The sequence below is a fragment of the Dasypus novemcinctus genome, chromosome X (assembly GCF_030445035.2).
Source record: "Dasypus novemcinctus isolate mDasNov1 chromosome X, mDasNov1.1.hap2, whole genome shotgun sequence".
In the NCBI taxonomy this organism is placed as follows: Eukaryota; Metazoa; Chordata; class Mammalia; order Cingulata; family Dasypodidae; genus Dasypus; species Dasypus novemcinctus.
In genome coordinates this window covers 79021089-79039887 of record NC_080704.1, presented here as the reverse complement: position 1 = coordinate 79039887, position 18799 = coordinate 79021089, and the positions used below count along the sequence as shown (strand labels likewise).

Sequence of the window (18799 nt, the reverse complement as noted above, 5' to 3'; positions counted from 1 at the left end):
ATACTTCCTACACAGCAAAAGGGAGAGGGCTGCCAGAGAAGGCTACAGAACTGTCTCAGAAAGTTTGAATTACAAGGCTCTTAGCCTCCAGGCAGGAACCTCTATTACACTGATCTGGTCTGTGTTGCAACAAACACACTCCCAACCAGGCATTTAACTGAGAGGGATACCAAGGAGCACCATCTACTGGCAGACCAAGGAAGTGCACATGAGAAAATTAAAAATAAGTAAGCGAGGCTTTTTCAGCCTAGATAGCCTCTCTTCCCAGCCCTAGGAACCGGAGCTGCAACCAATTACTGGATCCAGAGTCGTTTTGAGCAACTAACAGGGACAATCTGAACAATCCAGGTGGAGCCAAGTATCAGAGAGCAGTGGTAACACAGAGACTTCCACCAATAAATCACTACAAAAAAAGAGAAACTGAGCATTTGAGTAGACTACATTCTGATCAGATGCCTAGACATCAGCAAAAAAATATGAGCTGTACTAAGAAAATGGAAGACATAGCCCAAGAAAAGGAATATATCAAAGCCCTAGAAGAGATACAGGATTTGAAAGAATTAGTGAGATGGGCACAAATTTCCAAAATCAAATTAATGAGTTGAAAGACAATATGGCTGAAGAGACACCAAGAAAACAATGAGCAAGTGCAAAGAATAATCTGAAATACTGAAGAGAAAAGTAACAAAGCTCATGGGAATAAAAGAAACAAGTTAAAATCAAAAACACATTAGACGCCCCAAGAAAAAAACACAAAAAGAAAAAAAAACCCACAGGGGCATACAATAGCAGACTCAAAATGACTAAAGAAAGAATACATGACACTGAAGAAAACTAAAGAGAGAAAAGAACAGAGACAGAAAAGAATGGAAAAAATTGAGCAGGGACTCACAGAGTTGAATGACAAGATGAAACCAACAACCTATGTGTCGTGGGAGTTCCAGAAGGAGAACAGAAAGGAAAAGGGGCAGAAAGAGTACTTGAGGAAATAATAGCAGAAAATTTCCCAACTCTCATGGAAGAAATGAAATTACGTGTCCAAGAAGCACAATGTACTCCAATCAGAACAAATCCGAACAGACCTACTCCAAGACACATACTACTCAGAATTTCAAATGCAAAGATAGAGAAAATTCTGAGAGCAGCAAGGGAGAAGCAAACAATCACATAAAGGGATGCCCCGTTAAGACTTGGCACAGATTTCTCATCAGAAACCATTCTGTGTGATCTATGTATTTTTTAAAAAAACAAAACAAAACAATGCTTTAAAAAAAAAAAAAGGTTTTTTACAGTGAATGGCTATAAGCCAGAAACCTGAGTATGATGTGCAAGACTGAAGGGTCATTAATTTCAGCAGTGACTGACCATGTGAATGTTTGTGCCCATTTTTCAGAAGCAGGAAGCTAAATGGCACCTGTGCCAGTTCAGTGGGTATGGAGCTCTTCCTTCATTACTCCCTCATCCCATCAGCAAGGAAAGGGGAAGGAAGGGGAGCTGAGCTGCTGCCACACACAGACTCCCAAAGAAGTCTGAACAGGCTAGGGAAGAGACACCAGCCCTTTACTTGCTCTCCTCCAGTGTGCACCAAACCTGCAGCCGAGACTTGAGAAGAAGGCTTTTAAGGACCTAGGAGGCAGGGACACTGCCTTTTTTTCCAACACCTCAATCATCAGAGAATTTTAACAATTTCAATAGTAATAATAAACAAAAAAGAAACAAATTTCTTCACACCTTGATCTCCCTACGCTTCCCCTGCTGTACTTAGATGATATTTCTGGCTATTCTTGTACAATTATTTACTAAGCAGTTTTATTGAGATATATTCATCTACCATAGGCTCTATCCAAAGTGTATAATCAATTGTTTTTAGTATAATCAATGTTGTGCCTTCATCACCACAAAAAATTTTACAGCAATTTAATTACTCAAAAAATTAAAACTCCATACCCCTTAGCACTCCTTCCCCAGCCCTACATAACTAATAATGTAACTACTTCTTTATAAATTCATTTCTATTTACATTTTATATACATGGAATCATACAATGTTAAAAAAAAAAAGAAAGAAAAAAGAAACCATGGAGGTGAGAAGACAGTGGTATGATACAATTAGGATACTGAAAGGAAAAAAACTGCCAGCTGAGAATTCTTTATCCAGTAAAATTGTCCTTCAAATATATATTCACAAAAAAACAGAAACTAAGAGAGTTCTTAAAAAAGAATCTACCTTTGCAGGAAATATTAAAGGAAGCCTTAGAACCTGAAAGAAAAAGACAGGAGAGGCCTGGGGGAGAATATAAAGGAAAGAATAGCAGAAAGGATAACCAAAGGAGTAAAAGGAGTAAAAAGACAGACAAAAATAGGATATGACATATGAAAACCAAAGAATAAAATGCTAGAAGTAAATAATGCATTTACAATAATATCACTGAATGTAAACAGACTAAACTCCCCAATGAAAAGATACAGCTCACAGAATGGAGAAGAAAACATGAGCCATGCATATGCTGTTTATAAGAAACTCACCTCAGACCCAGGGATACAAACCAGGTGAAAGAGAAAGGTTGGAAAAAGATACTCCATGCAAATAGTAACCAAAAAAGAGGAGTAGCTATACTAATATCAGACAAAACAGACTTTAAATGCAAAAAAGTAATAAGAGATACAGAAACCCATTATATATTAATAAAAGAGACAATCCACCAGGAAGATTTAACAGTCATAAGTATCTATGCACCTAACCAGGGTGCCCAAAATACATGAGACAAAGTCTGGGAAAATTGAAGGGAGAAAAAGCCATCTCTACAATTGTTGGAGACTTCAACATCCCACTGACATCATTACATAGAACAACCAGACAGAAGATCAACAAGGAAACAGAGAACTTGAACAACATGATAAATGAGTTAGACCTAACAGACATACAGAACACTGCATCCAAACTCAGCTAGTTATACATTCTTCTCAAGTGCTCATGGATCTTTCTCCAGGATAGACCACATGTTAAGGGACAGTGCAGCTCTCAATATAAAAAGACTGAAATTATACAAAGCACCTTCTCAGATCATAATAGAATAAAACTGGAAATCAATAATAGACAGGAAAAAAGTAAATTCACACAAGTGGATATCCTAAAAAATCAGTTGGTCAATGAAGAAATTGCAGGAAGTGGATGTGGCTCATGTGACAGGGCTTCTGCCTACCCTATTGGAGGACCCAGTTTCAATCCCTGGGACCTCCTGTTTAAAAAGAAGAGAAAGTGTGCCTGCACAGTAAGCCAGTGCCTGCACAAGTGCCTGCACGATTAGCCAAGTGTCCATATGAGTGCCCGCATGGTGAGCCAGGGCCCGCGGAAGTGAGTCATGCAGCAAGATGACGCAACTAAAGAGAGAACAAGGGGGGAGTCAAAGCGAATCACAGCAGAGACAAGGAAATTAGGTGGCACAATTGGCAGGGAACCTCTCTCTACCTCAAGGTCCCCAGGATCAAATCCCTCTGAATCCTAGAAGAGAAAATGAGAAGACAAAAACGAGAAATAGATACAGAAGATCACACAGTGAATGGACAGACAGCAAAAAAGAAAGGACCAGCAGTGTGGGCGCAGGGAAAAATAAATCTTTAGAAAAAAAGAAATTGCAAGTGAAATCATTAAAGATACTAAGACAAATGAAAACAACACCACAACTTATCAAAACTTATGGGATACAGTGAAAGCAGTCTTGAGAGAAAAATTTATAACTCTAAATGCCTATAGTTTAAAAAAAAGTACTAAAATCAAAGATTTAACTGAACGAAAGAAATTAGAAAAAGAAAAGCAAACCAATCCCAAAGCAAACTGAAGGAAAAGAAATAATAAAGGTTAGAGCAGAAATCAATGAAATTGAGAACAAAAAAAAATAGAGAAAATAAACAATTAAGCTGGTTCTTTGAGATCAATAAAACTAACAAAGAAAAAGAGAGACAATGCAAATAAATACAATTAGAAATGAAAGGAGGGAAGTTAAAATTGATCCCACAGAAATAAAAAGGGTCATAAGAGGATATTATGAATGCATCTCTGACAGACCTGGAACAGTTAATGTCTGCTAAGGTTTCCACTACAGATAAAGAAAAAAGGTTTTCGTGCTTTGTCTGGTTGTGGCAGCCAAAATTGAATGGGGGAATACAAGGGAACAAAATGAGGATATTATGAGAACTGTATGACAACAAACTAGACAAACTAGATAAAATGGACAAAGTCCCATAAATGCACAAACCACCTACACTGTCACTACAAGATATACAAGAACTTAATAAACCAATGACATTTAGAGAGACTGAAATCGTCATCAAAAATCTCCCAGCAAAGAAAAGTCCAGGATCAGAAGTCTTCACAGGTGAATTCCTCTTCTTCCAAAATCTTGAAGAGGAGGGAAAATTACCCAACATTTTATGAAGCCAACATCACCCTAACACCAAAGCCAGATAAAGATACCACAAGAAAAGAAAATCACAAACCAATCTTTTTAATGAATACAGAAGCAAAAACTCTCAACAAAATAATAACAAATCTAATCCAGCAGTGTATCAAAAGACTTACACATCACGACCAAGTGGGATTTATTCCTGGTATGCAAGGCTGGTTTAACCTAAGAAAATCAATCAACGTAATACACCACATTAACATATTAAGGAAAAAAAACACGATTATCTCATCAACACAGAAAGGGCATTTGACAAAACGCAGCATCCTTCTTTGATAAAAACACTTCAAAAGATAGGAATAGAAACTAAATTCCTCAACATAACAAAAGGCATATATTAAAAAACTCATAGCCAACACTGTACTCAATGGGGAAAGGTTGAAAACTTTTCCTCTGGGAAGTGGATGTGGCTCAAGCAAGTGGGCTCCTGCCTACCACATGCGAAGTCTGTGGTTTGGTTCCTGGTGCCTTCTGAAGAAGACAGGACGTTGGTGCAACAGGCAGGCATGGCGAGCTGACACAACAAGATGACACAACAAGGGAAGTGGGTGTAGCTCAAGAGACTGGACTCCCATCTACCATATAGGAGGTCCAGGGTTCAATTCCCAGGGCCTCCTGGTGAAGGCAAGCTGGCTTGTGTGGTGAGCTAGCCCAGAAGGCATGCTGGCCTACACAGAGACACAGTGCAGCAAGGTGACACAGCAAAAAGTAACACAGAGGAGAGACAATAAGAGATGCAGCAGATCAGGGAGCTGAGGTGGTGCAAGAGACTGAGCACCTCTCTTCCACTCCAGAAGGTCCCAGCAATGGTTTCTGGTTCTGCCTAAAGAGAAGACAAGCAGACACAGAAGAACACATACCAAATGGACAGAGAGCAGATATCAAGTGCAAAATAACAAGGGGGGAGAGACAAATAAATATATCTTAAAAAAATAAAAGATGCAGCAAGAGACACAAGAAGAAAATAATAATGAGAGACACAACAAAGCAGGGAGCAGAGGTTCCCGGTGCCTCCTAAAGGAGGAGGACAGCAAGCTAACACAGCGAGCTGACACAACAAGATGATGCAACAAGAGACACAAAAGGAAAAACATAACCAGAAACACAACACATCTCAGGGAACTGAGGTGGCTTAAACGATTAGGTGCCTCGCTCCCACATTGGAGGTCCCAGGTTCAGTTCCCAGTGCCTGCTATAGAAACGAAGACAGATACAGCAAGTGCAAACAACGAGGGGGTGGAAAGAGATGAATAAATAAAATACATCTTTAAAAAAAAAGCTTTCCCTCTAATTCCCTCTAAGATCAGGAACAAGACAAGGACCACTGTCAACTTTATTATTTAATATTGTTCTAGAAGTTCTTGCTAGGACAATTAGACAAGAAAAAAAATTAAAGGAATCCAAATAAGAAAAGAGGAAGTAAAATTCTATTTGTGGATGACATGATCCTATATTTAGAAAATTTTGAAGTGCCCACGACAAAGCTATGAGTTAATGAGTTCAGCCAAGCTGCAGGATACAAGATCAACCCACAAAAATCAGTAATGTTGTACACTACTACTGAACAATCTGAGGAGGAAATCAGGGGAAAAATTCCATTTACGATAGCAACAAAAAGATTCAAATGTCTAGGAATTAAGCTAACCAGTCATATAGGACCTATGTGCAGAAAACTACAAAACAATGTTAAAAGAAATCAATGAAGACCTAAATAAATGGAAAGACATCCTGTATCACAGATTGGAAGACTAAATATCGCGAAGATGTCAATTCTATCCATATTGATTTACAGATTCAATGCAATACCAATCAAAATTCCAACAAGGCGTCTTTGGGACATGGAGCTGCCCTGGATGGTGCTTCAGGGGCAATCACCGGACACTGTAAATCCTCACAGGGCCCACTGGATGGAATGGGGGAGAGTATGGGCCATGATGTGGACCATTGACCATGAGGTGCAGAGGTACCCAAAGATGTACTTACCAAATGCAACGGATGTGTCATGATGATGGGAATGAGTGTTGCTGGGGGGGGGAGAGGTGGGGTGGGGGTGGTGGGGTTGAATGGGACCTCATATATATATATTTTTAATGTAATATTATTACAAAGTCAATAAAAAAAAAACTTAAAAAAAAAAATTCCAACAGCCTACTTATAGAATTATCAAATTTATTTGGAAAGGAAAGTGCACCCAATGAGCCAAAAGCATTCTAAAAAAAGGAGAGTGACATGGGAGGAATTTCACTGTCTGAACTTGAAACGTATCATAAAGTTACAGTGGTCAAAACAGCATTGTACTGGCATAAAGAAAGACACATCAGTCAGTGGAAAAGAATTGAGAACCCAGAAATAAATCTTTACCTACATAGTCAACTGGTTTTTGACAAACCTACCAAGTCCATCTTAACAGGACAAAACTGTCTCTTCAACAAATGGTGCTGGGAGAACTGGATAACTATAACCAAAAGAATGAAAGAGAACCCTTACCTCACTCCCTATACAATAATCAACTCAAAATGGATCAAAGGCCTAAATATAAAAGCCAGAACCATAAAACTACTAGAAGAAAAGGCAGGGAAACATCTTCAAGACCTTGTAGTAGGTGGTGGTTTCTTGGACCTTACACCCAAAGCATATACTCAACAAAAGAAAAAACAGATAAATGGGACCTCCTCAAAATTAAACACTTTTGCACCTCACAGGACTTTGTCAAAAGGATAGGCAGCTGACTCAATGGGAAAGAATATCTGGAAATCACATGTCCAATAAAGGGTTTAATATCCAGGATAAAGAGATGTTACAACTCAAAAATAAAAAGACAAACGATCCAATTAAAAAATTAGCGAAAGACTTGGGAGACATTTGTCCAGAGAAGAAATACAAATGGCAAAAAAAGAGACACAAAAAAATGCTCAAAATTACTAATGATCGGGGAAATGCAAATCAAAACTACAATGAGATATCACTTCACACCTATTAAAATGGCCACTATTAAAAAGACAGAGAACTACAAGTGGTGGAAAGGAGGTGGAAAGACAGGAACAACACTTATTCACTGTAGGTAGGAATGCAGAATGGTACAATCATTGTGGAGGATTGTATGGCAGTTACTCAAGAAGCTGAATATAGACTTGCCACGTGACCCTGCAATACCACTACTGGGTATGTACCCAGAATAACTGAGAGCAGTGACATGAATAGACATAGTCACTCCCATGTTCGTAGCGGCATTATTCATGATTGCCAAAAGTTGGAAGCAACCCAGGTGTCCATCAACCAATGAATGGATTAACTGTGGTGTATTCACACGATGGACTACTATGCAGCTCTATGAAGACATGAAGCAGTAAAGCATATGACAACATGGATGAAATCTGGAGGACATTAGGTTGACCAAAGTAAGCCAGACACAAAAGGACAAATGCTGTATGATCGCTTTACTATGAACCAAATATACTGTGTAACTTACTGTATGATTTTTTTTAATATTTATGTGTATGTAGTTAAAAAAAAAGGAGGGAATATAACAGAAAAAAAAAAGATTATGGAGATACCTGGGGAAAATACAACTAATGTAACTTGTAGACTATAGTTAACAATAGCATTGTAATATTTCTGTAGCATAAGCAAATACTATCACTCCTAAAGGTCAAAAAAAAAAGAATATAGGGTTTAGTTATATGAGATATGAATATCATTAAGCATTTTTTTCTCTTCTTTTTCTTCATTAAAAAGGAGAACTTGATCACATCATTTAACCAATCTGTGCTCATCTGTGTATCTTTCTCAATACTAGAGGAGCAACTGAATGTCTTTTAAGGATTAGATGAGATAAAAGTACTTGGACAGAATTTTGGAATAATGTTTCCATAACTTGTTGAGCTGCCTTTTGTCTGCTATTTTATTTTTTGAATTTGAAATAAAGGTTTAGGGGGAAAAAAAGAAAAAAGGGATTTTAAGAAACCATTTCAAATACATTATGATCATTCTGGATTACAATGATCTTCCCAATACTTCAGGTCCTAACTAAATCTCATTCACCTATAACTGGTTCTCCCTGGGTTGACTAGCTCCGCCCCTGCCAATTTCCTTAGAAGTTATAACAGGAAAGAATTCCTCACCTGTAGTAATTGGCCAGGATGGAGCGAGCCCAGGAAAGGAGATGTATGGCAGTAAACAGTTTCTCCATATTTACAGTCTGGGGCTCCAGGATCCTTTCCAGGTTTCTATGAGGAACACAGCAGCAGACTCAGTTACTATCACAGAATATTATCAATAAGCCTACACAAAATATTCCATAAGCATAAATAACATTTTATTACTACTATTAACTACATTAAAAAATTCATTTCTCCCAAGAAACTTAGAGTAAAAAAAGATAAAATGCATATTCATAAATTATCACTGGATATCTAACTACAGCTATATTAACAACAAAGATTTCTTGAGCAGACACTCACCCGTTTATAGTAGTTTTTTATCTTGGTTGCCATGCCGACCTGCATCATCAAGGGTCCATTTTCCTCACTATATTCTGCAAGAATAAGATCTCCATCTTTGCCTGTGAGGTCCTGAGGTGTGCGCATAAAAAACATCTCTCCACCACCTGAAGCTTGCCTCTCTTGTTCTCTCATCTGCTCAGAATAAAGGAAACAAAGACTAGTTCAAGACAAGGCAATAACTAACATACACTGATGCTCCTCATTCTGAGACAAACACACCAAAAAGCTTTTACCTTGTTTTATTCCATTTCAATATATGTTTTCAAACACAGAGCAACATTAAAAGAATAGTACCATGATTATCTACATCACTACCTAGATGTAACTATCTCACTACGTAGATATAACTTTATATTTTGCTGCATTTATCTGTAACTTTTATAGATCCTGCTGAACTATTTTCAACAGTTGTAGTCAACAGAAAGCAGATGTGGCTCAAGCAACTGGGTTCCCATTTACAATATAGGAGGGTCCAGGGTTCGATGCCCAGGGCCTCCTGGTGAAGGCAAGCTGGCCCGTGTGGTGAGCTGGCCCACATGGAGTGCCAGCCTGTGCAGAGTACTGCCCCACACAGGAATGCTGCCCTGTGCAGGAGTGTTGCCCCCACGTAAGAGTGCTGATGCAGCAAGATGATGCACAAAAAAAAGACACAGAGGAGAGATAATAAGAGATGCAGCACCAGAGAGCTGAGGTGGTGCAAGAGAATGATCACCTCTCTCCCACTCTGGAAGGTCCCAGGGTCAGTTCCCAGAGGTGCCTAATGAGAATACAAGCAGACATAGAACACACAGCGGATGGACACAGACAGCAGATAATGGGGGTGGGGGTGGTGGGAGGGAAGTGGTGGGGGAGGGAAGGGGAATAAATTCTTTTTTTAGAAAAAGTTGCAGTCATCATGACACTTCAATAATTACCTAATGCCATGTCATCCAATATCCAATCCTTTTCCCCAATTTATACCACAATATCTTTTATAGCTGCTTTTTTCTAAACAGGACTCAATCAATCATACCTTGGCCTTCTTTTTGATGTGCTTTAGCAAGGGCTGGACTGAGTGTGGACCTGGCTGAGATAATGCCCCAAAAGAGTACTTTTTCAGAGGCGGGCGGTGGAACTGCCGGAGTTTGATGGGCCCCATATGGGTGGGAAAGAAGGGCTGTCGTAATTCCACAGCAGGAATTGAGTGCTAAAATAGGAAATAAAACGGTTCAAATTAAATACTAACCCCAACCTTGGCAAGATTTACACATATGCTGCATCAGAACAAGCAGTGAGTTCCCATCTACCACATTAAAAGGTAGCAGTTTTACCTGGATAATATTCCCTCCAAAGGTGCCTCGAAGACCTTGTTGCTTGGGATAGTAATACTCATCATTGGAGAGATTCCATGGATCTTTCACCTCTGGCTGAGACATGTTCTAATGATAGATGATCAAATAAGCCTTATTTAGACCACTTTCTCCATTACTTTCTTTGTTCTCCAAAACACCAAGTCCCTTTTCCCTTTACAGACCTGCTGTGGTTCCTCCTTGATGACCCCCGTTTTCCCTAAGAGAATTCGACTCTTCTTCAGAGATGATTCCTTCTTACTCTCCTTGGAGGGCGAGTTAGAGGTAGCCTCTTCCTTCTCATCAGGAATTTCTGAGGATAAAAAAGTCACTCGAATTACCATCCCTGAAGATTCATCTTTCCTACCTTTGCAGGTCCTAACTAGATCCCTCATCCAACCTCAGACCACTTCTATTCCATGATTCACCTACACGGAATCAACCTCACTCCTGACGCATCTCAAAAGTGCTACTTTGTAACATTCTTATATTGGTTTACCCTAAATAATCTACAAATATAGAAGTTGAAAACCAAAATTTCATTGTCTCAAATTGCTAACCTGGAAGATTCTAATCTTCACCTCCAACCCTTTCTTCCTGCTCCTTGACATTAGCAACAAGCTAACTGTCAAAAGATGAAGAAGGAACACTGGCCTCCACCAGTATCATACCCAAAATGAGGTTCTCATCATTAGGATCAAGTGTCAAAACAGGAGGCTCCAACAGCCGGGGCATGGACTGAGCATCCCAAATGATATTGTCCTCCCAGCGTCCATACACCAGCTCTTCGTTGTCAATAGGAAAAATGGAGTACCAAGGTTTGTCATCATCCAGGGCAGCTGCAAAACCTAGTTGAAACAGAGGGAGGAAACACTCAATAACAAACAAAATATTTATGCCTCCTTCAATCATGACTCTAGGGAAGGGAAAAGAAGCAAATGTTAGAAGAATTGCTTAAGTGACTATTGAAAAGGAATCTACTGGACACAGTATATTTCTCACTTTAAAAAAAAGCCGCAGACAAAAATGTTCATTGCAATGTTTTTTTATAAGTCAAAATTTAAACAGTATAAATGTGTAACAATAAGGCACTAGTTAAATTAATTATGGTAATAAATAATATGGTAAAATATGGTAACAATATATGGTAGTAAAATATATTAACAAGTACAGCAATTGTTGATAGATAAAATGTAAAACACTCATATAAAAAACTATGCAACCAATAGTGTTTAAAAAGAATAAAAAAATCTGTTTCTTAAATATAAAAAAATGTACATACCTTCTTTGTTTTTCCTAATTATAAAAGTAATCCAGGCTAATTGATGGAAATTTAGAAACTACAGAAAGGTATAAAACAAGCTGCCTGTGATCTTACAAACCAGAAATACCCACTGTGAACCCTTTAGTATATTTCTTTTTAGTCATCTTTCTATGCTTGTATAGTCTGATTTCTTTTTTCATTTACACAAAAGGGTTATCAAATATTGATTTTGTATCTTGTTTTTTCTCATTTTAAGTGAGTCTCCCATGTCATTAAACATTGTGTTTTTTTTTTAGGAGGTACCAGGGATTGAACCTGGGACATTGTACATAGGAAGGAGGCACTCAAATCACTGAGCAACCACTTCTCATGTCATTAAGAATTTTTAAGAACTTTCAATGACAGAAAAACATGTGGTAAGAGTAAAGCATAGTACACAAAACCATATATATAAAAATGAGCTCAACTACACACACTCAAAGACAACAGACTGTAAGGAAATATACCAAAAAGTGAACAGTTTATAATCTCTGGATAATAGGATCATAGGCAAGATTTTTTAACACTGTACTTTAGTTTCAAAGTTTTCTACATTAAGCATGGCTTACCTTTTTTTTCTTTTTAACCTATTTAAGGTGAGAAAAAGCAAATTCTAGAATGATAAAGACAAAGGAACTTTGGAAATGAAAGCAGGCTCTAAAGCAGTTATGGTTCAGAAAGCTCTTTAACTTCAAAATAGCTTTCAACTTTTCCTAATGAGAAACCAGAGTCCATCCTAGCTAAAGGGTGAAAAAAAATTCATTACAGACTAAAATCAGGGCTCCAATCCATAACACTTCACTGTCCCTCAGCACCCCAAAAGATCACAGCTAAGCCCACTTAGGATGACTGAAATGAAGGATAATGTGCTAGACACAGCTGGCATGGAAGCACACCTTGTTGAACATTGTAAGCCATGGCATTCCTAGTCATGCTGGAAGGAAGCCAGCCTGCCAGGCTTGCACGCTGAGGTTTTGTCCCTTTGTGTTTGACATCCTCCCCATCCCAGATGATATCATCCTCCCAATGTAGCTGTGTCACCATCAGGAAGTTTTCATCTGCCAAAAGATCAGTGCCATTGCTGTCATCAAGCTTCCTAAAGTCCTGTAGAAAAAGGGAAGGAACAACAAATTCCCGACTGATAACTGGTCAAAGTTTCCACTCCAAATCCCACATCAGAGATACATTATAAGTGGTCCTTGACTTGAGAGATGATCCTGACAATGGTAGAATGTCTGCCTCTTATCACTACTGGTCTGGCACAGCACTCATTTCACAAACAGAATCCCTGTAATAGGGCCTCTAGTTGCTAGGACAACAGACTATATCAAGTGAAAAGCTTAGACACCTAAGTCTCCCACCTGAGAGTCCCTACCTATTATCTACCCAAATGAAAAGTAAACTAAGTGAAATTGATAGGGCCCTGGGTACATTGAGTCCTTTCTTATATCCCAGTATTGCTCACCTCCATTATTCTACATTTTATCACAGGTTCATGTTCTGTCTTTCTCAGTTTGAAGCCATAATCAAATCCAGTGCCGTCTTCCGGGACACCCAGCATATCATACCACAGTCGAGCAGGCCCGTAACGCCACTCAGCTACTCTTGGTTTGTTATCTGTCACTTTATCTGTATCACCAGTTGATTGGGAAAACTTGGACTCCACTGGAGCCATCATTGTAATCTGTAAGAGAACAAAGTAGAAGAGGGGGGTTTCACAACCCCAGATGTCCTAAGGCCATAAGCTATAGTGAGTTAAGAGTCAGGGAGGAAACTCAGAGGAGCCAGGAGCATGATTTTCTCAACAGGAGTTAGAATATAAAGCGCCTATCATTCAAACCTGATTATTCACCAGTATATCATGATCTACACCCTGCCCTCAATACTTTCCTATTAAAATGGGGAAGGGAGAGCCACTGGGATCAAACTCATGACTACTCATCGATAATAGGACTCTCTAAGAGCTAAAGGTGTTATTCCAATTTAGACACAAACACGGAGAACTCATTTGTTCCCCATAGGCCTTAATCCGAGGAGTCTATTTTGCGTACTTCATCATCAGAGAGACACTGCTCTGGAGGTGGTGGCGGAGCATAGTCGTAGTTCCACAAAGACTTCTGGTTGACCTCTGATTCTGCTGAGCACTCCACCTCCTGGATCTGCTCTTCCTGTACCAGCTCACGGTGCTTCTTTTTCCTCTTTCTCCGAGCACTCCGCCAAACAGATGGGACATTCTTCCCTGGTCCAAAAAGACGGAGGAAACGTAACACCTAGAATACATAACATGTTACTATGTCAAAGACTCAACATCAGATAGGAAAACAGCAACACCTGAGCCTGGAAGTTCCCACGGGAGTCTACTGAACTGTGGGAAAGAGAGCAAAGGCATGCTGATTTTAGATTTATAAAATCTACCAAGGAAGTAAGAAGTATTACTCAATAACAGGATAATTTCTAATAAAAACAGCATGATCACACTTTCATTGTGCTCCTATAGCCAAAATGTCACTGAATAAGGAAACTCTTAGATCTAATCCAATCTATACTCAGCATCTAACAAAAGAACTCAGTGTTTGGAAGAGGTCAGTGGTTTGCAATGTGGGCAATAGCCATAGAAAGTACCTTGCCAGGTCGAAATTCTGGGAAAAGTTCTGTGACACTCGGCAACAGCTTGGTGGCATCATGCTGCATAATCCCGGCCAATGGTAGGGTCAGCTTTCCATTCTCAGATTCTGCCTGTGTTGCTTCCTGAGGTCCCATCTCAGATTCTGAGTCAGAGGAACTACTGAAGTCCACTTTCTCTGAGGCCAAAGAGGAAGGGGCAATGATGGAGGGCAAGATGATGCCTTCTCCATCCTCAGACACTGCAACAAGGAAGAGAAACCCCTTTGGCATGTAACTGAGAGCATTATTTCCTCAAATTCAGCCAACACTCATTCTAGGCTAGATGCATGGCTCGATGGCAGGGGATAAAGTCCCAGGCACCCCAATTACTAGTATGCAACCCATAAAACTCATTCCAACTCAATTATCTCCCACCATTCCCAACTCACCTTGTACCTGGTACCCTAGGGTGGTGATGAAAGAAAACAAACACTATTACTACATTCACTACTTTCTCTAAGTTTATTAGATTAAAGGAATATGACCAATAGCAAAACTATATAATACTTTATACCAGTCAGGCCCTATAAGATCCAGTTTAGGGAATCATAAGCTGGAGAATTTCTTTTAAGCCCACAGGACAATAAAAGTTGTTTAGCATAAAATAAGAGCTATGACATAAAGTTAACAAATGATATTTAACCTGCAGACTAAAAAGGAAATGGCTTAAAACTGCAACAGGAGGAATTTAGGTTAACATAAACCCATAAATACGAGAGACCAAAGACACTGCTCTTCCCCAATCATCTAACCTAGAATAAGGTTGTGACTGTTGGAAGCATAGGCATAGGTGAGATAAGATCATCACTGAAGACTTACCAGTCTTTTAAATCTCTGAATATCTGAGAGTTGGCTCTACATGATTTATACACATTCTAAGATGCCTTCCCCGTTTAACCATTTCTTTTAAAGAGAGTCACCTAAACAGGTAGTTTCCAAATGACAGTATGTAGATCAGGATCAGAAATTACTTGGGGGAACTCTTTAAGTTTTCTGGGCTCTATCCCAGACCTTCCAAACAATTTCTTTCCAAGAACGGGAATCAGAAATCTCTACTTTTTTTAAACTCAAGGTGATTTTGATGGACAGACTGGGGAACCATGCTTTAAACTACTTTTTCTTAAGCTCATGTGAAAATACTGTTGGCAAATAATTTAAAAGTAAAACTCCCTTTTAGTACTAATATTTGAAGATTGTGATTATCCTTTCCTCGCAGTTTAGCAGCTTAATTTTGTTAATCGCCCCTTATGCATATGCCAAAGCCTGAACTTATGAAAGAAAACTTGCTCCTTAAGATAAAAAGCAGACAGGCCCTACTTACCACCAGCAATAGAATCCTGGTCCTTATCCTTCTTCACTGGTACTGGGGGTGGAGGTGGGGGTGGCATCAACTTGCAGTCAATGTCTTCACAATCAGCATCATAATCATCTTCATCATAATCTAATAAAACCAAGAAGGTGATCTCAATATCCAGAAAGTCAAGACAACAGCCAGCCTGGAGTTTCCCTGATAGTCAAGAATTTAAAGCATTAAATGAAGTACTATGCAGACTCTTTAAGAAAGGAGCAGATGTAGCTCAGTGGTTGAACACAAACTTCCCATGTATCAGGTCCCAGGTTCGATCACCGATGCCTCCTAAAAACAAACAAATGAAAAACCCAACTCTCACTGGGGAGCAGATGTAGCTCAGTCAGTGGTTGAACACCTGCTTCCCATGTACGAGGTCTGGGGTTCAATCCCTGGTACCTCCTAAAAAAACAAAAAACAAACAAAAAAACACACAGGAGATGCAGCTCCTGCCTTCAGAAAAAGATAACATCATGGTATAGTCAAATGCCATAACACTACTTCTCTATAGGAATGGAGAGAGCTCACAAGAGCCATTTTCTCCTCCTCCTGATCGAATCCTGTTTTGTTTTTTATATTCATCCTGCTCAGTCTCAAAATTTAATTTAACATTCTCTTTCCTCTGTCAGTTTTCTCTAAAACTGGACTTTCTCACTTCTCAGGTCCCAAACTTTGACATACTATTTCTGTCTACTTTCTGCAATTTTGCTATTCTTCCCACCTCCCTTTAACCACTGGCATCACTTAATTACTTGGTCCTGAACACTGTGCTTTTATTCCCCTCCACACACTCCATGCTCTTTCTCAAGAATCACCTTTTCCCAGATTGAACCAAAATCTATTTATCTTGCCATGACTTCCCAACCTCTCTACAACTCCACTACCACTTCTGCTGCCTAAAGAATGTTTCCACTTAAGATTCAATTGTATTTTATCACAGCATACTTAAACAATCTTCACCTCTCTTAAATTCCCTTTTGTTACTATGAATACAACCTCCATCCTCATTTTTCCAACTTGTGACTTTAGTCTCCTGTCTCCTTCAATCTCTTAACCTCCAATACACTTTTTCCAATGAATCATTAATAGTAGCAATTAAAGCAACTTCCATTTATTGAGCTCCCATTATTTGCCAGGCATCTGTAGTTAATTTTATCTAGGATCCCCCCAATAATGCTGTAAAGTAGGAATTATTCTGACCTACAGAACTTATATGACTTACTCAGTGTCACACAGTTTTAAGTGGCAAAGTCAGAATTCAAACCTGGTTTAACACCAAAGCCTGTACTCTTTTCAATACACTTTCTCACTCATCAAGTCTTTGTGATGATTTTTCATCAATTCTCAAGGCTCAAAGTAGGACCCTACCTATAATTTTCTGTAACTGTTACCTTATTCCTTGATAACTTTACATCTAGTCTGCTAGAACAGTCTCCAAGTCAGTCTGCCACTTCTTTCTTTTCTCATCAAAACCCCAGGGCAACCAGCATCACCTTTTTAAAGCAACATTTAAGAAGAAAAGATAAGTAACACTTACTGAGTATCTACCATAACCCAGGCACTGTACTAGTTAGGTGCTTTTACATCACACGATAATGAACTTAAGTTCTCATAAAAGCCCTATTAAAAGAGGTAGGTATAATCACTTCTATTGCAGACAAGAAAACTGAAGGATTATTACAAATGAGAAATCCAAGCCTCAGAGATTAAGCAATTTACCCAGGGTCACACTAAATACGGAGTTGGAATTTGAACCTTCAACCTTCTGAACTCAGGACCTCCTGAATCCAAGGTCCATTTTTTTAAATTTACCACCTTGCCTCTTACTCAACAACCTATGTTGGCTTATAATTCTGTGTGGCATCAAATCTCAAATTACATACATAAAGGTGCTGTCAAATTGCTCCTAACATCTAAGTATCTCTGATTCTTGCTATTTGGCAGCATGCTTTCCACTCCTTTCAAGCAAACCTGCCGGCCCAATTCCCCCATACTACTTGCTTTTTTCTATCTCCAAACCTTTAGACAAGCTCTGTTTCAAACCAAAATGCCCTGCTGCTTCCTCTCCACCAAACTTTGTCTCTCATCTCTTTCGAAATTTTTCTCAAAATTCACCTCCATGAAGCCTTTCCTAACAAGTTCGACTGACTTCCAATCATTCCAAAGAAGCACGCTTGTAAATTAAGGCAGGCAAAGGGGCAAATGCCAGGAAAGGGGAAAGCATAAGTGAAAGCACCCCCAAAGGACAACAAAACCAGGACTTGAGCATCCCAGACTCTATTGAAAGTAGCATACTCCTTTTCCAGGAAGTGAGCTCATAAAATCCAACCAGGAAGGCCCCATCCATTTCTTCCTTACTATTCCACTATCCCTCACATCAAGACAATGAACCCAAATCCGAAAAAGTATATCTTCCACTGAAAATTAGAGTTGCCTCCACCACCCCCTTAGCCTTAGGGTGCTGAAAAACACTCCCTATGCTATTTGACTTAGTTATTCTGGCAGCCTTTTAACACTGAATATAACATTCTATACAGAAACCTAAACTTGTAGTTGGTTTATACCTTAAGAATAATTATGTTTTGCATTTGTTTATACCATCTTTCACAAAAGATAAAATCCTTAAAGATAGGGCCTATATCTTCTATTTTTCTTGGGTTATTAATTTTATACATGATACATTTCATTCTCTTTACTTAAGATACACTCAAATCCATTAACTGGCCCTAAAGAGTCTACGTTCAACTATTCACCAAGGTTCTATTGACATTTCTCAGCAGCCCGAAACCTACTTCAAAGAGGTAGACAATAAGCAATGAGCAACTTCATATAAAAGTTTCAAAGAGTAACAGGTAATGTAGAGTAGTGGGAAGAATGAACTATGATCATGCTCTATGCCCTAAGTTCCAGACCACTACATTCTGAGCCCCTCAAGAACAGAGAATGGATTTTGTTGTTGTTTTTTTTTGTTTTTAGGAGGTACTGGGGGGTTGAACCAAGGACCTCTTACATGGAAGCAGGCACTCAACCACTTGAGCTACATCTGCTCCCCAAGAATGGGTTGTCTTATCTTTGTACCATACTTCCTATCACAGGGTAATTCATAGGGAGAACAGGTGCTCAATCAATGTCTAACAAACTGAGTTGCTCAATTAATCAGGGTCTGCCACTAGGTAACTGTAGAACCATTCG

At 39.0% G+C, this 18799-nt stretch overlaps 1 protein-coding gene across 1 annotated transcript in view; it reads right to left on the bottom strand.

The window, feature by feature from the left end:
• TAF1 (TATA-box binding protein associated factor 1) overlaps positions 1-18799 on the bottom strand; it is a 118235-nt gene that overhangs the window by 95699 nt on the left and 3737 nt on the right. The window contains 11 exon segments of the mRNA XM_058291459.2: positions 8584-8688; positions 8923-9096; positions 9977-10150; positions 10275-10382; positions 10478-10605; positions 10964-11140; positions 12492-12699; positions 13061-13279; positions 13647-13865; positions 14218-14459; positions 15581-15700. Coding sequence (XP_058147442.1) covers positions 8584-8688; positions 8923-9096; positions 9977-10150; positions 10275-10382; positions 10478-10605; positions 10964-11140; positions 12492-12699; positions 13061-13279; positions 13647-13865; positions 14218-14459; positions 15581-15700 — 1874 coding nt within the window.